At 41.3% G+C, this 17,710-nt stretch overlaps 1 protein-coding gene across 5 annotated transcripts in view; it reads left to right on the top strand.

Annotated features, from left to right (window-relative positions):
* The window catches only part of Myo6 (myosin VI), a 135,986-nt gene that overhangs the window by 90,350 nt on the left and 27,926 nt on the right, over nucleotides 1-17,710 (top strand). For all 5 annotated transcript variants that reach the window (XM_052187742.1, XM_052187741.1, XM_052187745.1 and 2 more), the window contains exons 15-21: nucleotides 318-390; nucleotides 1,954-2,081; nucleotides 5,857-5,952; nucleotides 6,208-6,381; nucleotides 9,792-9,830; nucleotides 12,339-12,432; nucleotides 17,545-17,675. In XM_052187742.1, coding sequence (XP_052043702.1) covers nucleotides 318-390; nucleotides 1,954-2,081; nucleotides 5,857-5,952; nucleotides 6,208-6,381; nucleotides 9,792-9,830; nucleotides 12,339-12,432; nucleotides 17,545-17,675 — 735 coding nt within the window. The remainder of the gene's footprint in view (nucleotides 1-317; nucleotides 391-1,953; nucleotides 2,082-5,856; nucleotides 5,953-6,207; nucleotides 6,382-9,791; nucleotides 9,831-12,338; nucleotides 12,433-17,544; nucleotides 17,676-17,710) is intronic.

Here is a 17,710-nt window from a genome sequence, read left to right as displayed (position 1 = left end):
AGGTTACCCATATGATAAAAATTGTTCCAGATTATTTTAAGAAGATGCTGATTTACATATAGAGAATATGCTTTCATAGAGATATTATTGATGTATCATTCTTTCTAATTATATGTGTTATATTGCTATGAATTCTTTGTACCCATAGTTGGCTGCAAGTGTTCAAACTTAGTTTCATCTTCAGGAAACCATTGGGAGCTATACCTGTTGGTAAAAACCTTTATATTTTAACCAGTAACTGAAATGACAACAAAGTCCGGTGGCATTGTACATTACATGGTATTTCCATGTTGATGACTGTCATATTTGATTTACAGGAACAAGAACTGTATCAGAAAGAGGGCCTGGGTGTGAATGAAGTCCATTATGTGGACAATCAGGACTGCATAGGTATGGGTTCTGTTATTCCGCTTTGGGGAAATATGGGGGAGGCAGTGGGTGCATTTGCTGGGAACACCTCCGTGTTCCGTGGTGTAGACAGTCATTGGACTCAGGACAGTGGTGTTGGAGGCAGGGACTTTTGTAGCATGTCTTTCCAGTTATTTGTCTTGGCAAGGCATCCTTGCCAGCTGGGTTGAAAGGTTTTCTAAAAGCTCTGATTATTATGATACATATTTTATGGCTCTGAAGGCTATCGGGTAACCCAGGTAAAGGGGAAACTCCATTATTCAGGGAATAAGCAGATAGCTGTGTCGTCTGTTGTGACAAAGTACACAGTTTGGTGAGGTTTGCCAGGGCCTCTTGGTTCTGACCTCCTTGTGGATGGCGGTATCCCTCACTCACAGTAAGTTGGCTTTAGAAGTTTCATGTGTAACACAATCGATCCCTGGTCCTTTTAGCTATCAAGCCATATCTCCATCTCTAGCCACTCTCTTTTCTTTTCTTTCCCACCCCATCTCTAAAGTCAAGTGTTGGGTACGACTGGGAATTGAAAGTCCAGTTTGATAATCCAGTCACAATAACGCACATTATCTAAATTTTGACAGTACAGTCTAGAGTAGCAGCCTGTGTCAGTGTAGCTTTTCAAAGTCCTCCCTGCTCTACCCTGTTCTGCAGCATCTTTTTAGCCACTGTGTCTTTTCTCACCTCTGCTCATTGGCTGTGGGGTTAACAGTCTGGCTGGAACTTTTCTTCTTCTGTTGGTCCATTTTCCCACTTCTGTCTCATGTAGTAGCTACCTGAATACTTTTCAGTACAGCTTAGTTCAGTGTGTTTATTGTCCTTCATCACCCATTTTCAAAGAAGTGTCGTGTTCCTTGGCTTCTCATTCTGTGTTCTGGAACTCTATTCTAGCTCATATGATCTATATCTGTATATCTGTATATATATGTATATATGTATGTATGTGTGTGTGTGTGTGTGTGTGTGTGTGTATGGATATCAAATTGATATAACCTGCTGAGCCTGTTTCATTACTTGTGTGTATATGGTTTCAAGGCTGACCACTTTGCAATGGACAACATAAGAGACTTATGCCTGAGAGAGGCTAATTATCTGTCTTCCAAAACTCACTAGTTGCCTACAGTTCTTTATCTATGTGTGGGACCACAAGGAATCCCCCCCCTGTCCACATTGATATTGATATGTCTATTGATATTGCCATTGTTCTGGTCTTTTTAATAATCCATTTCTAGGAGAGAGTTTCAAGTTGGCTTCCTGGTATTCTGGCTCTTACAATCTGTCATGCGTCCTTCTTGGTCTTGGGCCATGAACGCAGGAGCTAATGAGTCATTTTCTTTGGGAAGCTGTTTCTCCAAAACCAGTATTAAAACTATCATGTTACCTTTAAATAAATTGCCATATTTGAAATAAAAATTCTCCCATTGCTAGATGACCTTCTACATAATATGTTCATGATATCTCTTATAATCCAAATACTTTTTGAAGCCAATGAGTAAATTTTCTTTAAAGTACTGTTTCATCACTGTAGATGTTTTGATATCTTAAAAATAGATTTAATTGAAGTGAAATTAGTGGGAATCCTGGATATTCTGGATGAAGAAAATCGTCTTCCCCAGCCGAGTGACCAGCACTTTACATCTGTGGTTCACCAGAAGCACAAAGACCATTTCCGGCTCACTGTGAGTTTGCCATTCTAAAATGGGGGTTCTACTGGGAAGAGAAATATTTAGGCTAGCAGTTGTACTAGGTTTCAGATGTTGTTAACCACTAGAGTCACAGTTATCCAGAAACTAGAGCAATTAGATTATAACCAGCAAACATTGTCTTTAGATGGGTATAACATTGTGTATGTGTGTGTGTGTGTGTGTTTGTGTGTGTGTGTGTGTGTGTGTGTGTGTGTGTGTGTGTTTATGTGCCTGTATCTACCTATACATATTTGATGATCAAGTTTTAGCTGAGTACAATAGCTCACGTAGCCAGAGAGGGAAATGGACACCGAATTGGTAGGAAGATTAGGTAGCATAAAGGGCAGAGGAGACAAGGCGAGTGGTAGCAACAGGCGAGAGCATACCTTTACAGAAGCCCAGATTGCTCAACTGCTGTTGGCTCTTGAGTCCTGGTGGCAGCAGAAGTGGGGCAGTTCTCTGGGAGCCTGGTGTTTGTGGCTGTTTAAACAGTTTCCTGTGTTCCTCCAACACTGTGCTCTTCCCTCCACTCAAGCATTGTCTCCTGAGATAGCCCATAGCTTCACCCAAGAGCACAGTAGGAGCCTGACCAGCACAGAAATGCTGGCTTCAGCTTCACTCCCAAGGTAGATGCTGCCTCATGTGGGAAAGACTAGCAGCCGGACTCTCCCCACTTCCCTCAAAAGAAGACACAAAGAGAAACCAGAGGAGCTACTTAGGAACGCTTAGTGGGACTAGCACACCAGTAAGCGAAGGCCTCCATTAACCGTGTGTGTCAGGAAGTTGTCATTGCTTTGATTGGTCAAGCTACTTAAATGAATGGTAACAAATGTGCTCATTTCTATTTATTATAAACAAAATAACAGTGCACACACACACACACACACAAACACACACACACACACACACCAGGAGGTATTACTAGAGACCCCCCATTAATAAGTTAAAAAAGAGGCAAGGATTAATTTAAAACTTAATTTAAAAAGTTGACAAAACATCAGAGGGAGATAGATTCTGTGGCTGAAAACCTTGTGTCTGGACCTCAGAACCACCTGCTCCATGTTGACTGACCGTCTTACCTATCCCTGATAATTATCCTAACGCACAGTACTTTGGTGGAAAGAAACGAGGCAATATGCATTCTCCACAAAACTTCTGCTAATTATAAAGCTGTGTATCAATGTTCCTTGTTTATGGTTGTTTAATATGTGCCCGGTAATGCACAGTTGATGTCACCAAATCGGTAAACAGAATTGTGACCAGAATAATCGCAGAGACCTGTCACTTAGACAGCAAGCTCAAGCATAAAGAACGAGGTCTGGCTGCGCTTCTCGGGGAGAACAGGCAAGAACAAAGCCACAATCCCAGCTTACACAGGCCATTGGCTTTGCTGTGTGTTTTTGGAACTGAATGTAATGGTCACTCATGGAGCACTTGCATTGTCCGAGTGCTTTTACTTGAATGCCTTTATTTAATCCTATTCGTATCCTCAAGGTACAGATGAAAGACAGACAAAGGGAGGTAAGTGCCTGAGTGGCATTTAGGAGGCCGGCGAGGTGGTGTGGCAGCAGAAGCCCTGTTCTGGCTCCTGGGTGATGGCCTTTCTACTATTCTAAGAGCTCAGACCTGGGCTCCCACGGCTTAGTCTTTCCATTTTAAGTGATAACTCTCTCCTTCACCCTGGGTTAGTTTTAGACACAGATGTGATCACACATGTGAAAGTGTTTTGGAAAGATTAAATAATTCATATATGAGATACTGTAGTTAAATGTTAAAGCTCAAGGAAATGATGTCGTTTCCTTGAAGTGGTTTCAGGCTCATTGTGTAAAATATGAGGATGCTTGCTTTGAGACACCACAAGTGTTTCATGCTGATCTCATGGTGTTTTACTGGCTGCACTTAGGAATCATTCTCTATGAACACTGTGGGGCGAGGGAAGTTTAAAACTCCCTCCTGAGTGATTCTACTAAGCACTAAGATTCAGCTTTAGAAATAGGTGGTTCGTTACACAAAAAAAATTTATTATTTTATGTTTACTTTCAAATGAAGTTTTATTTTAGAAAAGGATTTTTTTTAAAAAAAGATTTATTTATTGTTATATCTAAGTACACTGTAGCTGTCTTCAGACACACCAGAAGAGGGTGTCTGATTTCATTATAAATGGTTATGAGCCACCATGTGGTTGCTGGGATTTGAACTCAGGACCTTCGGAAGAGCAGTCAGTGCTCTTAACTGCTGAGCCATCTCACCAGCCCATTTTAAAAAAAGATTTATTTATCGTTATATCTAAGTACACTGTAGCTCTCTTCAGAAGGATTTTTATCTTCACGTGTCCATGTATGTGTATGTGGATATCATGGCAGTGCCTGCGGAGTTCAGAGGAAGGTGTTGGGTCACCTGGAGTTGTAGTGGTTTGGGGCTGTCACACATGGGTCCTGGAAACCAAGCTCAAGTCCTCTGGAAACATAGAAAAACAGAAAATTATTTTTTCTCCCCCATGAATTTACTTATTCACTTTACATCCTGGTCACAACTCCTCCCTTCACTCCTCCAAGACCCCTCCTCACAAAGACCTCCCCTCGTTACTGCCCCTTTGGATACCAACTTGCCCTGGAACATCAAGTTGCAGCAAGACTAGGCACCTCCTCTCCAACGAAGGCCCAAGCAGGCAGTCCAGGAAGGGGAAGGGGAAGGGGAAGGGGAAGGGGAAGGGGAAGGGAAAGAGGAAGAGGAAGGGGAAGGGGAAGGGGAAGGGGAAGGGGAACGGGATCCAATGGCAGGCAACAGAGTCACAGCCATCCCCTCTCCAATTGTTAGGGGACCCACATGAAGACCAAGCTGCACATCTGCCACAGATGTGTAGGGTGGCCTAGGTCCAGCCCCAGCATGCTCTTTGGTTAGTGGTTCAGTCTCTATAAGTCCTTGTGGGCCCAGGTTAGTTGACTCTGAAGGTCTTGTGGTGTCCTTAACCCCCCTGGCTTGCTCAGTCCTATTCCCCTATTCTTTCACGAGACTCCCTGAGTTCCGCCTGATGTTTGGCTGTGGGTCTCTGTATCAGTTCCCTTCAGCTGCTGGATGAAGCCTCTCAGGAGACAGTTATGCTCACCTTTTGTGTACAAGCAAAGCAGAGAATCATTAATAGTGTCAGGGGTTGGCTGTCTCCCATGGAATGGGTCTCACGATGGGCCAGCTAGTGGTTGGTTGTTGGTTTTCTCAGTCTCTGCTCCATCTTTATCCCTATGCATCTTGTAGGCAGGGCAAATTTGTGGCTGAAAGCTTTGTGGGTGGGTTATGTTCCCCTCCCTCCAATGGAAGACCCACCTGGCACACCTGTATATATTTTGTGCATGGCATGTATGTACATGTGTTTTGTGAATGGCATTCACACATGTGTCTATATTTTGTGTGTTGTATTCATGCATGTGTATATATTTTGTGTGTGACAGGCATACGTTGTATATATATTTTTTGTGTAGCAGGCATATATGTATGTTTTATGTGTGGCAGGTGTGCATGTATGTTTCCTGTGTGATAGGTGTACACGTGTATATTTTGGTCTTACACCAATTTTTTTCCACTAAGATATAATCAAATTTTAATTAGATTCCACAAGTACTTTAAGGTGTTTTCAATATTTAGAAGTACTATGATTCTTAAAAATGTGAAAGTTCCCTTATAAGTTTAGGCACTTTGTGTCTGCAATTGTCTAAGGAGTCGCTGACAGTCTTCTTGATAACATAGTAACTTGCATGTGTACTTTCCCCCTCAGATTCCCAGGAAATCTAAGCTGGCGGTCCACAGGAACCTCAGAGACGATGAAGGCTTTATCATCAGGCACTTTGCAGGGGCCGTGTGCTATGAGACAGTGAGTAAAGCATTGCTTAGGAGAAGCAGTCGCTGCTGAAGCCACCTCTGCAGTATGATAGTGGCAGCTTAGACTTGAGCAGGCCTAAAAATACAGCCCCCCTTTAAAGCGCTGAATACCCATCATGCCCTGCTGTCTTGGACAGTGTGGGCATGGAACGTTTGTGTTTTCTCAGAAAACTGCATGGGACAGAGTTCAGGTAGGGTCTATTTATCACAGTGCAGATAGAAGCATTTTATTTGATTTTTTTTTCAGACCCAGTTTGTGGAGAAAAATAATGATGCACTGCATATGTCTCTTGAATCCTTGATATGTGAGTCCAGGGATAAGTTTATACGGGCCTTATTTGAGTCATCCACAAATAACAACAAGGATACGAAACAAAAGGCTGGAAAACTTAGCTTCATCAGCGTGGGAAACAAGTTCAAGGTATTTGAGCCAAATAACTTAATCGCTGGGCTGTTTTGGGCTGTATTTAAGATTAAAAAAACAAAACCCATTGTTTTATATTGTAAAGTAGATCACGGAAGTGCCACAGGTGTGTCTCAAGAGAAGACCCTGCAGTATTGATGCTTGTATGTAAGATCTAACTGTAGTCCCTGTAACTGAGCGTACAGAAATGCTTATATTTTGAGGCCTGTTTCTACACTGCATATCATATTGATTCTCCTGATGTTCTTGCTTCCACGTACTGCCTGCCTTCACGTCTCCTCTTTCCCACGTGTCTTCTGTTTCCTTCCTTGTTCAGCAGTTCTGTTTAGCTGCGGTAGTTGAGCTCGGGATGGCTAGAGAGGACTAGTTGAGGAGAGAGGAAAAGCAGGCGCAGCCGGGGCCTCAGGTAAATGAGCATCCTCAGACTCCATCCACAGCATGGCTGCTATGCGACAGAGCCCGTGTCAGAGGAGTGGTGCAATTTGTAACTCATATCCACGCGCGCGCTTTCTCTTTCTCTCATGGCACCGTGGGCATGCATATGACAGTAAAACTTGATTGACGCTTTTGATCATCTTTAAAGGAGAAGTTCTCTCTCTGGTGTGGCAAGCTCTTCAACTTGCTGTTCTAACTTTAAGGAATAATTTGTTTTTTTTTTTTTTGAATCAAAATTAATTCTTTGAAGTCTAACAAGGACTGTTTTAAAAGAAGTTACATTTTAGTGATAGGATGCTATTAATTGCTTGTATAAAATTTAAACCTTAATAAATAATTACAATGCATAGTCTAAAGAAATATAACTAAATTCTCTCTAAATTTCCAGTGCCTTTTGAAATGTATATTTTAAATATTTAAAACGATGTAATTAGGAAGAGTATTTATATTTATGTGGAACAGTGTTTTTCATTCTTCCTAATGCTACAATCCTTTAATACAGTTCCTCAGATCGTGGTGATCCCACCCATAAAATTATTTCCATTGCTCCTTCATAACTGCAATTTTGATATTATTATGAATTGTAATATAATTATCTGATATACAGGATGTCTGACACATTATTCCCTAAGGGGGTTGCAACCCACACATTGAGAACCACCAGTGAAAAGAGATGTGCGGTGCTGACCAGTAGCAGGAACCTTCTCAAATCCCTTTCTAGTTGAAATGGGTCCTAAACTGGGCTTGGTGACACAGACCTGTGATCCCAGCTCTGGGGACAGAGAGCTAGAAGGAGGATTTAGATTTCAAGGCCAGGTTCTGGTACCTGGATCCAGATCACTCAGAGCTGTGTAAGAACTGTGTCAAAGCCAACAACCAAACAAGACAAACAAACAAACAAAGAAAAAACAGAAAGAATTGACATGATCCTAAATATCAAACTTGATACTACATTTCTAAAAGCTAAGTTTCTTTTTAAAGCATTTTAAATGTAAATATAAAAAAAGTATATAAAATATTTTTAGGTATCTGAATTTGCTTAAAGATGTGTTGATATGCTCAGCGAGCAATATATTCCATATGTATTTTTCTCTGATTTGCTATAAAATGAAGTCCTTTTTATTTTTATTTTGAAACAGGGTCTCATTATTGTAACCTCTGCTGGTCTGAAACTCACAATATAGACCGGGCTGGCCTTGAACTCCCAGAAATCCACCAACCTTTGCCTCCTGAGAGCTGAATTAAGGGCATGTGCTACCATGCTGGGGTGATATGGAGTCTTAATAGGACCCTTCACTTTAAACATACATCAGTAGGTCATTGAATTAAATTCGAGCTATGAAAGGCAAACAGAAAGCAGACTTCTTTCTAGTCATTTTTCACCAAGTGAAAAGATTATTAAAACTAAAGTTTTACTGGTAGTCTTTTAGAAAAAAGTAATTTTTATGGAAATCTTATTCTATTACAAACACAAATATTTGTATCTTAGAAAATGAGATAGAAAGGGCCATTAGAGTGATGGCTTAGGGGTTGCAAGGGACCCACATTCTGGTGCAAGCACTCAGATCGGGTGGTTCACGTGCACCCATAACTTGAGTCAGAGACTCCAGCCCTGGCCTCTGAGGGCAGATGCGCTTGTGACATGCAATACATAATCAATGCCAAATCTAAAAATAATTAGATAAATTATCCAAACGAAGCCTCGTTGCCCAGAGTCCTTCCTTCTTCTGGGTGTGGCTTTGTGCTCCCGAGCTTTCTTTGCTGCTTTCTCAGCTGTCGTTGTTTACTTTGCTTCCACTGTTCTGACTTCATCCCCATTCTGGGAGGAGCAATGTCACACTGTGGATTAAAGAAGAGGGGATTTGTAGCCACTGCTTTCTTTACAAAGAGGTTCTTGACTTGCTTTTCAGTTGTTTGAGGTAGAGACTGATGTACCTCAGCTAGCTTTGTACATGTGACTGTATTCTTCAGTCCCAGGGCAAATTCATTTATTCTAATATCAAGTAGCTTCATAGTCAGAGAAGGAACTTGGATGTCTGGGCTTTGCCACTGCAAGCTCCATGCTTTTAGACATATTGTTTCTCTCCCTAGATCTTAATACCTGTATAATAAGCCCAGTAATCTACTGTCAATTAGGTTCATTGTATTGCAGTCTTCATCAGATTAAATATAACAATACTCAGGAAAAGCTTTCTTTTGGCAGTGCTTCACTCACAGAAAAGCATTCAGCAGTGTTTACACATTACTATTAATTACAGCTATGCGCAACACAACATGTTAATTTAAGAATTAGCATCTTAATTTGTAATTTCCAAGTAGCATAATAAGCATTTCAGCATAAAATTACTTTGTAGAATAGCAAAACAAACATGATGTAAGTGCACTGAACCAGAGCAAATTACAATCAGTGTTCTGAAACTAGGTATTCACTGATTTTAAAGAAAATTGTTTGAGTTTTAAGAGCACTTGAAATATATAACATTTTAAAATAGGGGAGGGGATTTCTGAAGCTAGATTAGGACAGTTGTTTTGCTGTGGTGCACGGGCCCATCCTGATGTACAGGTGGAGCTCTTTTTAAACATCAGGCTCTGTAGCATGCGACACGACGGTGCCTTGTGTCACTCACCTGGACACTGCACTGCAGCTTCCACACTGCAGCCCCAGAGTCTTCACAGGCCTTCACTCATTGCTTGCATAGTTGCCTTATTCATCCCATTTGTTAATGTGTCATAATGTTTAGCCTTAATTATACAATGTCTGTTAATAATGTAAGTTATTGTCCCTGACATTTCATTAGCCATTTTGCATGATGCTGCCTGTTCCAGAGTTTGCGTGCAGGGAGGTTGCTATAATATGTTCCACGTGGTTGTTTTTGCATGTTACTTTGGTCTAATACTGGACAGTTAATATTAATTCATCTCCACTATATATTTTGACTTTCTGAAATAATCGTATTTTCTTTCTTTCCTAGACACAATTAAATTTGCTTCTGGATAAACTTCGAAGTACTGTGAGTACACTTAATAAGAAAATAGGATTTTAGTTGGAGCACCTATCTTCTGGCTCAGTGTACCTGACAGACCTTTTGTGAAGCAGCAATTATGAAGGACTTGCTTACCCTGTATTGGCAGAGCTTGGCGGTAGACTTCCTTGAGTCTGTTTGTCCTTCCTGAACAGCATTTTGTCTGTAGTTGAAGCCTGGGCAGCTGTGTGCCCAGTGGCAGTTTGCCACATTGAGGCCCATTCCAGATGGAGGGTCTTGATGCCCATCATCTTCTTGAAATAGAATGGGGTGCTGCCAGGAGCTGACATGTCTTAATGTCAGAAAGGCCTTAAATCAACAAAAACATCTCTAAATGCCAAAAAAATAGAAAGAAAAGTTTTTTTAAGATGCTCTTTGAAACTCTTATTTTTAGTTATCCAAGTAAATGTGATAACTCTGGAATAATGGGAAATATATTTTAAACCTCATTCTCTTTCAAAGAGAAGCCAGTTTTTAGAGGACTAGAATTATTCTCAGTGCTAAATGTTTACCTGGTAAGCACAGGGTTCAGGATATCAGTTCCAGTGCAACCCTGCCCCCCTCAACCACGCATACAGATACCCAGTCACGCAACCAGGCAGCTTTTAAGATGGTAAAATGTTATTATTAGTTTTTTGTTTCTTTAAAGAATGTTTAAAGTATGTTGTCAAATGAAATTATTTGGACATCTTTGCTATTAATGAAGATTTCACAAAATGAAAGTAATGATTATGAAAAAAGCAAACATTTTAATATTAATGATAAAACATGTAATTATTATAGTAACATTCTTCAGACACGACAGTGTGCTACAGACAAAACTGAACTTAATATTTTTCTATTCTTTATTAATGCCAAATTTACAAGTTCATCTTTTAACTGCATTTCATTGATTCACTCTGGTATCTTTTTTTCTAGTTGTTTTTTGTGGTATTGTCATAGAACCCAGGATCTTGTTTCTGCTATTCAAATACTCTACCTCTTAGCTGGTCATTTGGCCCTTGACTTTTTCCTTATATTTTTGGACAGGGTCTCCTTATAGAGCTCAGGCTGGCCTCGATCTAGCTATGGAGCTCTAGGCGTCTCTGAGCTTGCAATCACCCTCTCTTTGTCCCAGTGTTCTGGGGATTACAGGTGTGACTCACTGTACTCTAGGATTTTGACTGGAAAACAAAACCCATGTAGAAAGAAATCCTAATTTCTGAGTAAGGTGCCACACACCTGGCAATCGCAGCAGTTGGGAGTTTGAGGCAGGAGGATCATAAGTTTGGGGTCAGCCTGGCCTTGAATAGTGAGAGCCTGTATTTCAAAAGCAAAATAAAAACCACAAGGAATGTATGAGTTATAGAAAAATTGTGATTCCAAGGAAAGACTAATTTTTACACAAGCCACAGAGATAAATTTGACCCTCTTCCTTTTGAAATACCAGCTGTTTTCAGCAGCCTCTGCTGATACTGTTTTGTTTACTGATGAAGCGTTTGGAGCCATCCAGAAAATCATGAATGTTCTGAGTCTCTCAAATATTTGCTCTTAAGAGAGTCTTGTAAAAAAAATGATATTGTTTTCCTTGAGAATTTCATACCTGGATACAATGTATCTGATCACATTCACCGGGCACCCTTCCTCAGGAGCCAGGCATCTGTAAACCTCAAGTCTGATGAGGAGGTTGTTTTATTTTCATTTCCCCATGAGTGCACTGTTCTAAAATGATGAGGTGATTTGTGATTTATAGAAACATTTTATCCAAGTATCTGTGGTGCATCATTTCTGAAATACCTATTCAGTGTTGTAAGGTGGCTACTCTGAAGAAAAGCAGCTCTTTGGATGTCTGCTACATTAGCTTCAGCACATAACACTTTCATTGTGGTACAAAAAGTATTTTTCTGCTTTATTCAGCAAAATACGAACACTACAGGGAAGCCTTTAAGTTTTAAAAAATATTGCTAAACAAGCAAAACTTTAAAAGCACACAGTAAAACAGTTTGGGAATTGTTTATTTTTAAAGTCAAATGAAAATACTGATCTGTGTGTGTGTTGTTTGCTTACATATTGGCCTAAATTTTAATCAGTGTTATTTTTATTTCCCTTCCCAGCCTCTATAGAGGCTGGGGATTGAGCTCAGTGGTAGAATGTTTGCTTGTGTGTGCAAGGCCTGGCCCTGGTAAACAAAAACCCAAAGCCTCTGTGAGAAGATAGAGTTAAATCTCGGAGTGCTTTGTTTAAGTGTAATGAAATAGTTTGCAGTGGAAAACTTTTCTTTCTATGATTTCCAACATGCAGTGCTAAAATGTCATTGTGCTGATATTTATTTATACTGCAGAGATTAATTTCAAGGGTTAAATTATAGAAGTATGACAGGAACATTTTTAAGCTCCTTTGTAGTCATTTTGTGTCACTTATTGACATTTACATGCCGTGAAAGCTGATGGTATTCCTAGATATAGAAACATAAAGATGCTATATGTAAATATTAAAAAGCATTTCTTATTCTTCCAGGGAGCCAGCTTTATCCGCTGCATCAAACCCAACTTAAAGATGACAAGTCACCACTTTGAAGGCGCCCAGATTCTGTCTCAACTTCAGTGTTCAGGTATCTCCACATTTTTACAGCCTGTCACTATATGTTTAGACAAACTCTCACTGTTGCCTTCCTCCTCTTCAATAGGATTCTTATGTTTCCCTTAGTTTAGAACAAAACACAGGGGACAGATGACTTGAGCAACAATGACTTCTAGTTTCTGTCAAGTAACATCATGGAAGCACACGCAGTTAAGAGCGCGCTCCTGGCAAACCTGGATCTCTACACAGGCTGCTGCTGGCAGCTGCAGTCCACCATCATCCTCACTACCCACACAGCTGGGCCAGATGGGGTTGGTGTCCTCGCTTTTCCTCCACCATTTGTGGGGGAAACAATCAAAGCAGGATTAAGCCCTTGGGCTCTTTCCTGAGTGGCTCATCCGACCCATCCAGCCCCAACCCCAGCTCCGTTCAGTCTCAGAAGCCCAGGCGTTGACACTGCACTCACGCATCAGGGCAGCCATAGCTCTGTCTTGCTCTTCCTGCCCTTGTGGTTTGGTCCAGCCTAGACCTGCTGCCTTTCAAACCCTGATGCTCTTTCTCTGACACCTTATTCTGGTCCTCTCAGAGGCCATTTTACAGTGAGACTGAGGTCTCTTTAAGTGAACACTTTCCAGAGCCCTTAAAGAGTCCTCCCCAGATGGGGCAAGCTTTGGATCCTGGCATCTGGGTCTTCTTCTAACTCTTCTCACTAAACTTTAGCTGTTAAGAATTTAATCCAGCATTCTCTCCTTGTCTGCACAGGGCTGGTAGGCCAGCCAGGTTGGCACTGTTTAAATTCATGGCCACTGACCTTTCAAGGCTCTCAGAACTCTTCTGCGAGGTCTTCCCACTCAGCAGTTCTGTTTCTCTGCAGAGCCAGTCAGAGCCCCTCCCCCAGGCTCCCTGTTCTCTTTAGAACTCTGAGCCTGTGCCAGCAGAGGCCTCTTACCAAAGCCTGGGAGCTCCACCAGGATGCTGCCAGGTTCCTCATCCTGGCTGCATCCCCTTTGGGCCTGTCCCTGGTATAGCACCTTCCTGCCTCTCATGGGTCAGCTGTGCTGTTAAGAACTGGGCCAGGGCCCAGGGACAGGAAGGAGTGCCTTCATTTGCACCGAGACACAGTAGACTCTCAGCTGTCACAGTGGCTTCCAGATCACCCTGTCTTCCACTGTTTTCTCTACTTCCTTTTCTGTTTGCCACATTGCTTTTGACCTTCTGACTCCTGCCTTCCATTACTTCTGTAAGCCCTGGTGTTACCTAGTATGGTAACCAGGAGATTGACGCTATGAGCTCCTTCTTAAGCATTTGAAATGTGGTTGGTGGGACTTATGTAGAGGTGATTTTAAGTTTTATTTAATACTAAAATATAAAACAGCTGCGTGTGCCCAGCTAAGGACCTATGACCAATGACTGCTTTGTTGGATAGTACGGCGCATACTCTGTCTCTTTTCTGAGCACTGTGACTTCCCACATGGTAAGCGGTGTTGCCAGCCCAAGCTGAGCCTTCTCTCACTGGCCCTCCAAGTCACCCTTGTGCCCTCCTGGCACCTGCTCAGTACATTGTAGACATGTGTAGCATTATCCCTTCACAGTTCAGCTCTGACCATGTCTTCTTACTGTATGCAGTGCTCTGATGGCCTCTGCTGAAGTCAGGGAGAAGATAGCATCCTGGCGCTCTCTCTCCCTCTGGCCCATGTGTTCCTTGTCCGTCTTCGCACGTTTCTGTCTGTGCTACAGCCACACACTCATGCACTCACTGCCCCACGTCCCCTCCCACTGCAGGGTCTGTTTATCTTGTTGGGACATCTTTCCTTCATCTTTCAGGTGTCAGCTAGGAACAACTTCCTTTGGAAGCCAGCCTTGCTCCTGGCTCTGACTCAGGCTCCGCCCATGGCACTGAGGTGTGGCACTTTGATTTCACAGCCACAGTTATAGATTTTATGTATACTTATATAGAGTATGACATTAATGTTCTGCTTACTGTGCTAAAGATGTACATGCCTGCTAGTATATCTAAAGTTTAAAGTTTCCCTCCAGGAACTGTCTTTTGGCTTCCACAAAATCCTGTTTTTTCTAGTGTGCTTCAGACTAATTCATCATTGAATTGAATGCACAGTCTATCAGATACAAAAATTTATTTTTGATTAATTTAAAACAAGTACTGGAAAGTCATATAATGCATGCTTGAGGTATTTCTGCATAGAATAATGAGGGAATCTTTTTGCACAGTTAACTACATTTATTTGAAAATCCTTTGCGTATATATTACAGAGTAATCCAATTTCTAGCATGTTCTTTGTCAGGTGTTACTTAATAGCAAGAGGTATATTCTGAAAAACAGTAGTTACGTTGTATGCTGTCTTTAGGGTGGGTTTTGTTACTTTGAATGTGACTTTTCCCTTTTAGGATCGTTTTCTAGCATAGCATACTGGTCTCCACAATGAGCGTCTAGCGTTCATTTGTCAAGCGCGTACAGCTGCAGGTGTGTGTGTTTAGATTAGCAGAGCATGGGCTTACTGGTGTGTTCCAGGATTTCTGCATCATGAAGAGTGTGTGTTAGCACAGTCAGCTAAGTTGTTGCTTTACTGGTGGGCACCATTTCATTGTCAAAAACGGTGACAATGCCAACCAAACCTTACCTTTTTCCCCTATGAGCAGGCCTGAGAACTAAATCTTTTTCTGTCATTCATGAGTTCAAAGCCAGCCTGAACTGTGTAGCCATGAGCTAGGGCTGTAGCTCAGTCCAGTGGTAGACTACTTGTTTAAGCACATACAAGGCTTAGTCTTTGGTACGGCAAAGAAAACAGTGATGGTCTCTATGTGTTGCTTTAATCAGTGTACATTATGTGATACATTTTATGCTGCATAGATACATTCCTGTTCCCTATCGATGTGTTACATTCTATTTTATGGGTGGAGTACATTTTTTTTAAAGATTTATTTATCTATTATATGTAAGTACACTGTAGCTGTCTTCAGACACCAGAAGAGGGGGTCAGGTCTCTTTATGGGTGGTTGTGAGCCACCATGTGGATGCTGGGATTTGAACTCAGGACCTTTGGAAGAGCAGTCAGTGTTCTTCCCTGCTGAGCCATCTTTCCAGCCCCAAGGTGGAGTACAATTTAATGAGTAGGTTTTACAATTATTTCTGTTATTGTTTTTTTCTGTTGTGAACAGCGACTTGGTGGATATCTGGTCATTTTCCACATGCCTTTGTCCATAAGTGAGAAAACTAATTTAGATTCATAGAAGTAGAAATGATCGAAAAGGAAAGACTTCTCGAGTTGCTCTCTAGAACTGTTGGCGTCCGTAGCTTCTCACAGGGCACACTGAGCTTGATTCTGTTGTTCAGTCAGACTAGGATTCAGTCTATATAGAAGGGTTGCATTCCTAAGATTATTTTAAAATTAAGATTCATGTATTAAAAACTATATTCGCTTTTTAAAATTTTAATTTGACCCAACTGGAATTCATTTTGGCGTAAGGAATAAAGTAAGGATATATTATTCTTGTTTTTGTTTTCCGCATGATACTCATATTTCATATTTTTTATCATGTCCAATTTCTTTAATATTGATCTAATAACTGCCTCTTTATTGAAACCAGTGTCCCCTGAGCGTGAGGAGTGTGCCCTCCTACTGGGTTACACCCCCAGCCCCCATCACTGTATTTTTATTGAACATTTCCCTCACTGCCTGTTGACTTGTGCGTCGACACCAAGACTGAGTGTAGAAGCTGTTGGGCTTTCTCTCTGTGATATTTAAGATGCGGATTCTATTTTGACCTTTCCATTTAGGCTTTTTTTTTTCTGCATTAAAGATAATCATTTTAAGATACCAGCCTAGTATGCTTTCTTTCGCTAGTATGCTTTCTTAAGACCATGACCAACTTGAAGAAGGAAAGGATTTACTTCACCTTACAATTCCCAGGTCACACTCCATCACTGAGAGAAGTCAGGGCTGGAACTCAAAGCGGGAACTCGGAGGCAGGAACTGAAGCATAGACTGTGGAGGAACACATGGTTCACTGGCTTGCAACAAGCCGTATACAGCCCCGGGCTCCAAGACCACATATCCAGGGGCAGCATCACACACTATGGGCTGGGCCCTCCCACACCAATCAGTAATCAAGAAAATGTTCCATAGATTTCCCTACAGGCCAATAGAGGCATTTTTCTCAGTTGGTGTTCTCTCTTCCCAGATGACTTCAGTTGATGTCAAGTTGACTAACCAGGACGGATGCCTTCTACTAAAATTACTATATGACACGTATCAGGACAAAGTGAGGGAGGGTGAGAGAGGCAGGCTTTTGTCTTTGTAACTTGTGTTGCCTGCCTGTTAATGCTGACCAGACAAGTTCATGTTGACTTGAGGCTCAGTCTGACCATTTATTAGAGTTAAATTAATAGTTGTATTTATCCTGTAGACTCATTCTCAACCAATAGATACATCTTTTTTTTTTTGAGAACTTAGTAGAAGAGGTCTAATTTTGAAGCTGGGGCTAGAACCTAAGGCCTTGGGCATGCAAGGCTAGTGCGCTGCTTGGGAGCAGTTGTTCCAACCCAGTAAAAGTGTGTGTCTGTGTGTCTGTGTGTCTGTGTATGTGTGTGCATGTCTGTGTGGTGTGTATATGTGGTATGTGCATATGTGTGTATGCAGTATATGTGGTGTGTGTATATGTGTGTATGTTGTGTGTATGCATGTATGTGTATATTACATATAATATTTAAATAATAAATTCTCTCTTGCTTCATATTAGTTCTAGGGAAAAATGTAGAAATGGAGACTTTTTTTAAGAAGTTTTATTCTTTAGGATTTAAAGTGATCAAATGCAGGACTTTGCTTTATGTGCTTTTATAGAATTTAGGAAGATATGTTATACTGGAGCCTTCTCGATGGGCTACCTCTGGGAAATGGTCAGCTGTGCTGATTTCACTTGGGGTTTCCTTGTGACTGCTTTATATGATAAATAAGCTGGGACTCACTGACTGGAGGCATGATTCCCTGGGTCGTCCTCACTGTTGATACTCCCTCCCTATAAGGTGTCTTTTCATAACCTTTCACTTGTAAAATTGATGGGTTACTCACATGTCACCCTGGACTTCTGTACTGTGACTGGAAATTATTTGTGCTAACAATTCTAGGTATGGTGTCTGTGTTGGACCTAATGCAAGGGGGTTTTCCTTCAAGAGCCTCATTTCATGAACTTTATAACATGTACAAGAAGTACATGCCTGAGAAACTTGCAAGATTGGATCCACGGCTATTTTGTAAGGTATAAATGCTGCTTCAATAGAAATTTCTTAGCAA

This window comes from Apodemus sylvaticus, chromosome 7, assembly GCF_947179515.1.
Source record: "Apodemus sylvaticus chromosome 7, mApoSyl1.1, whole genome shotgun sequence".
Classification (NCBI taxonomy): Eukaryota; Metazoa; Chordata; class Mammalia; order Rodentia; family Muridae; genus Apodemus; species Apodemus sylvaticus.
This window is presented reverse-complemented; position numbering and strand designations above follow the sequence as displayed.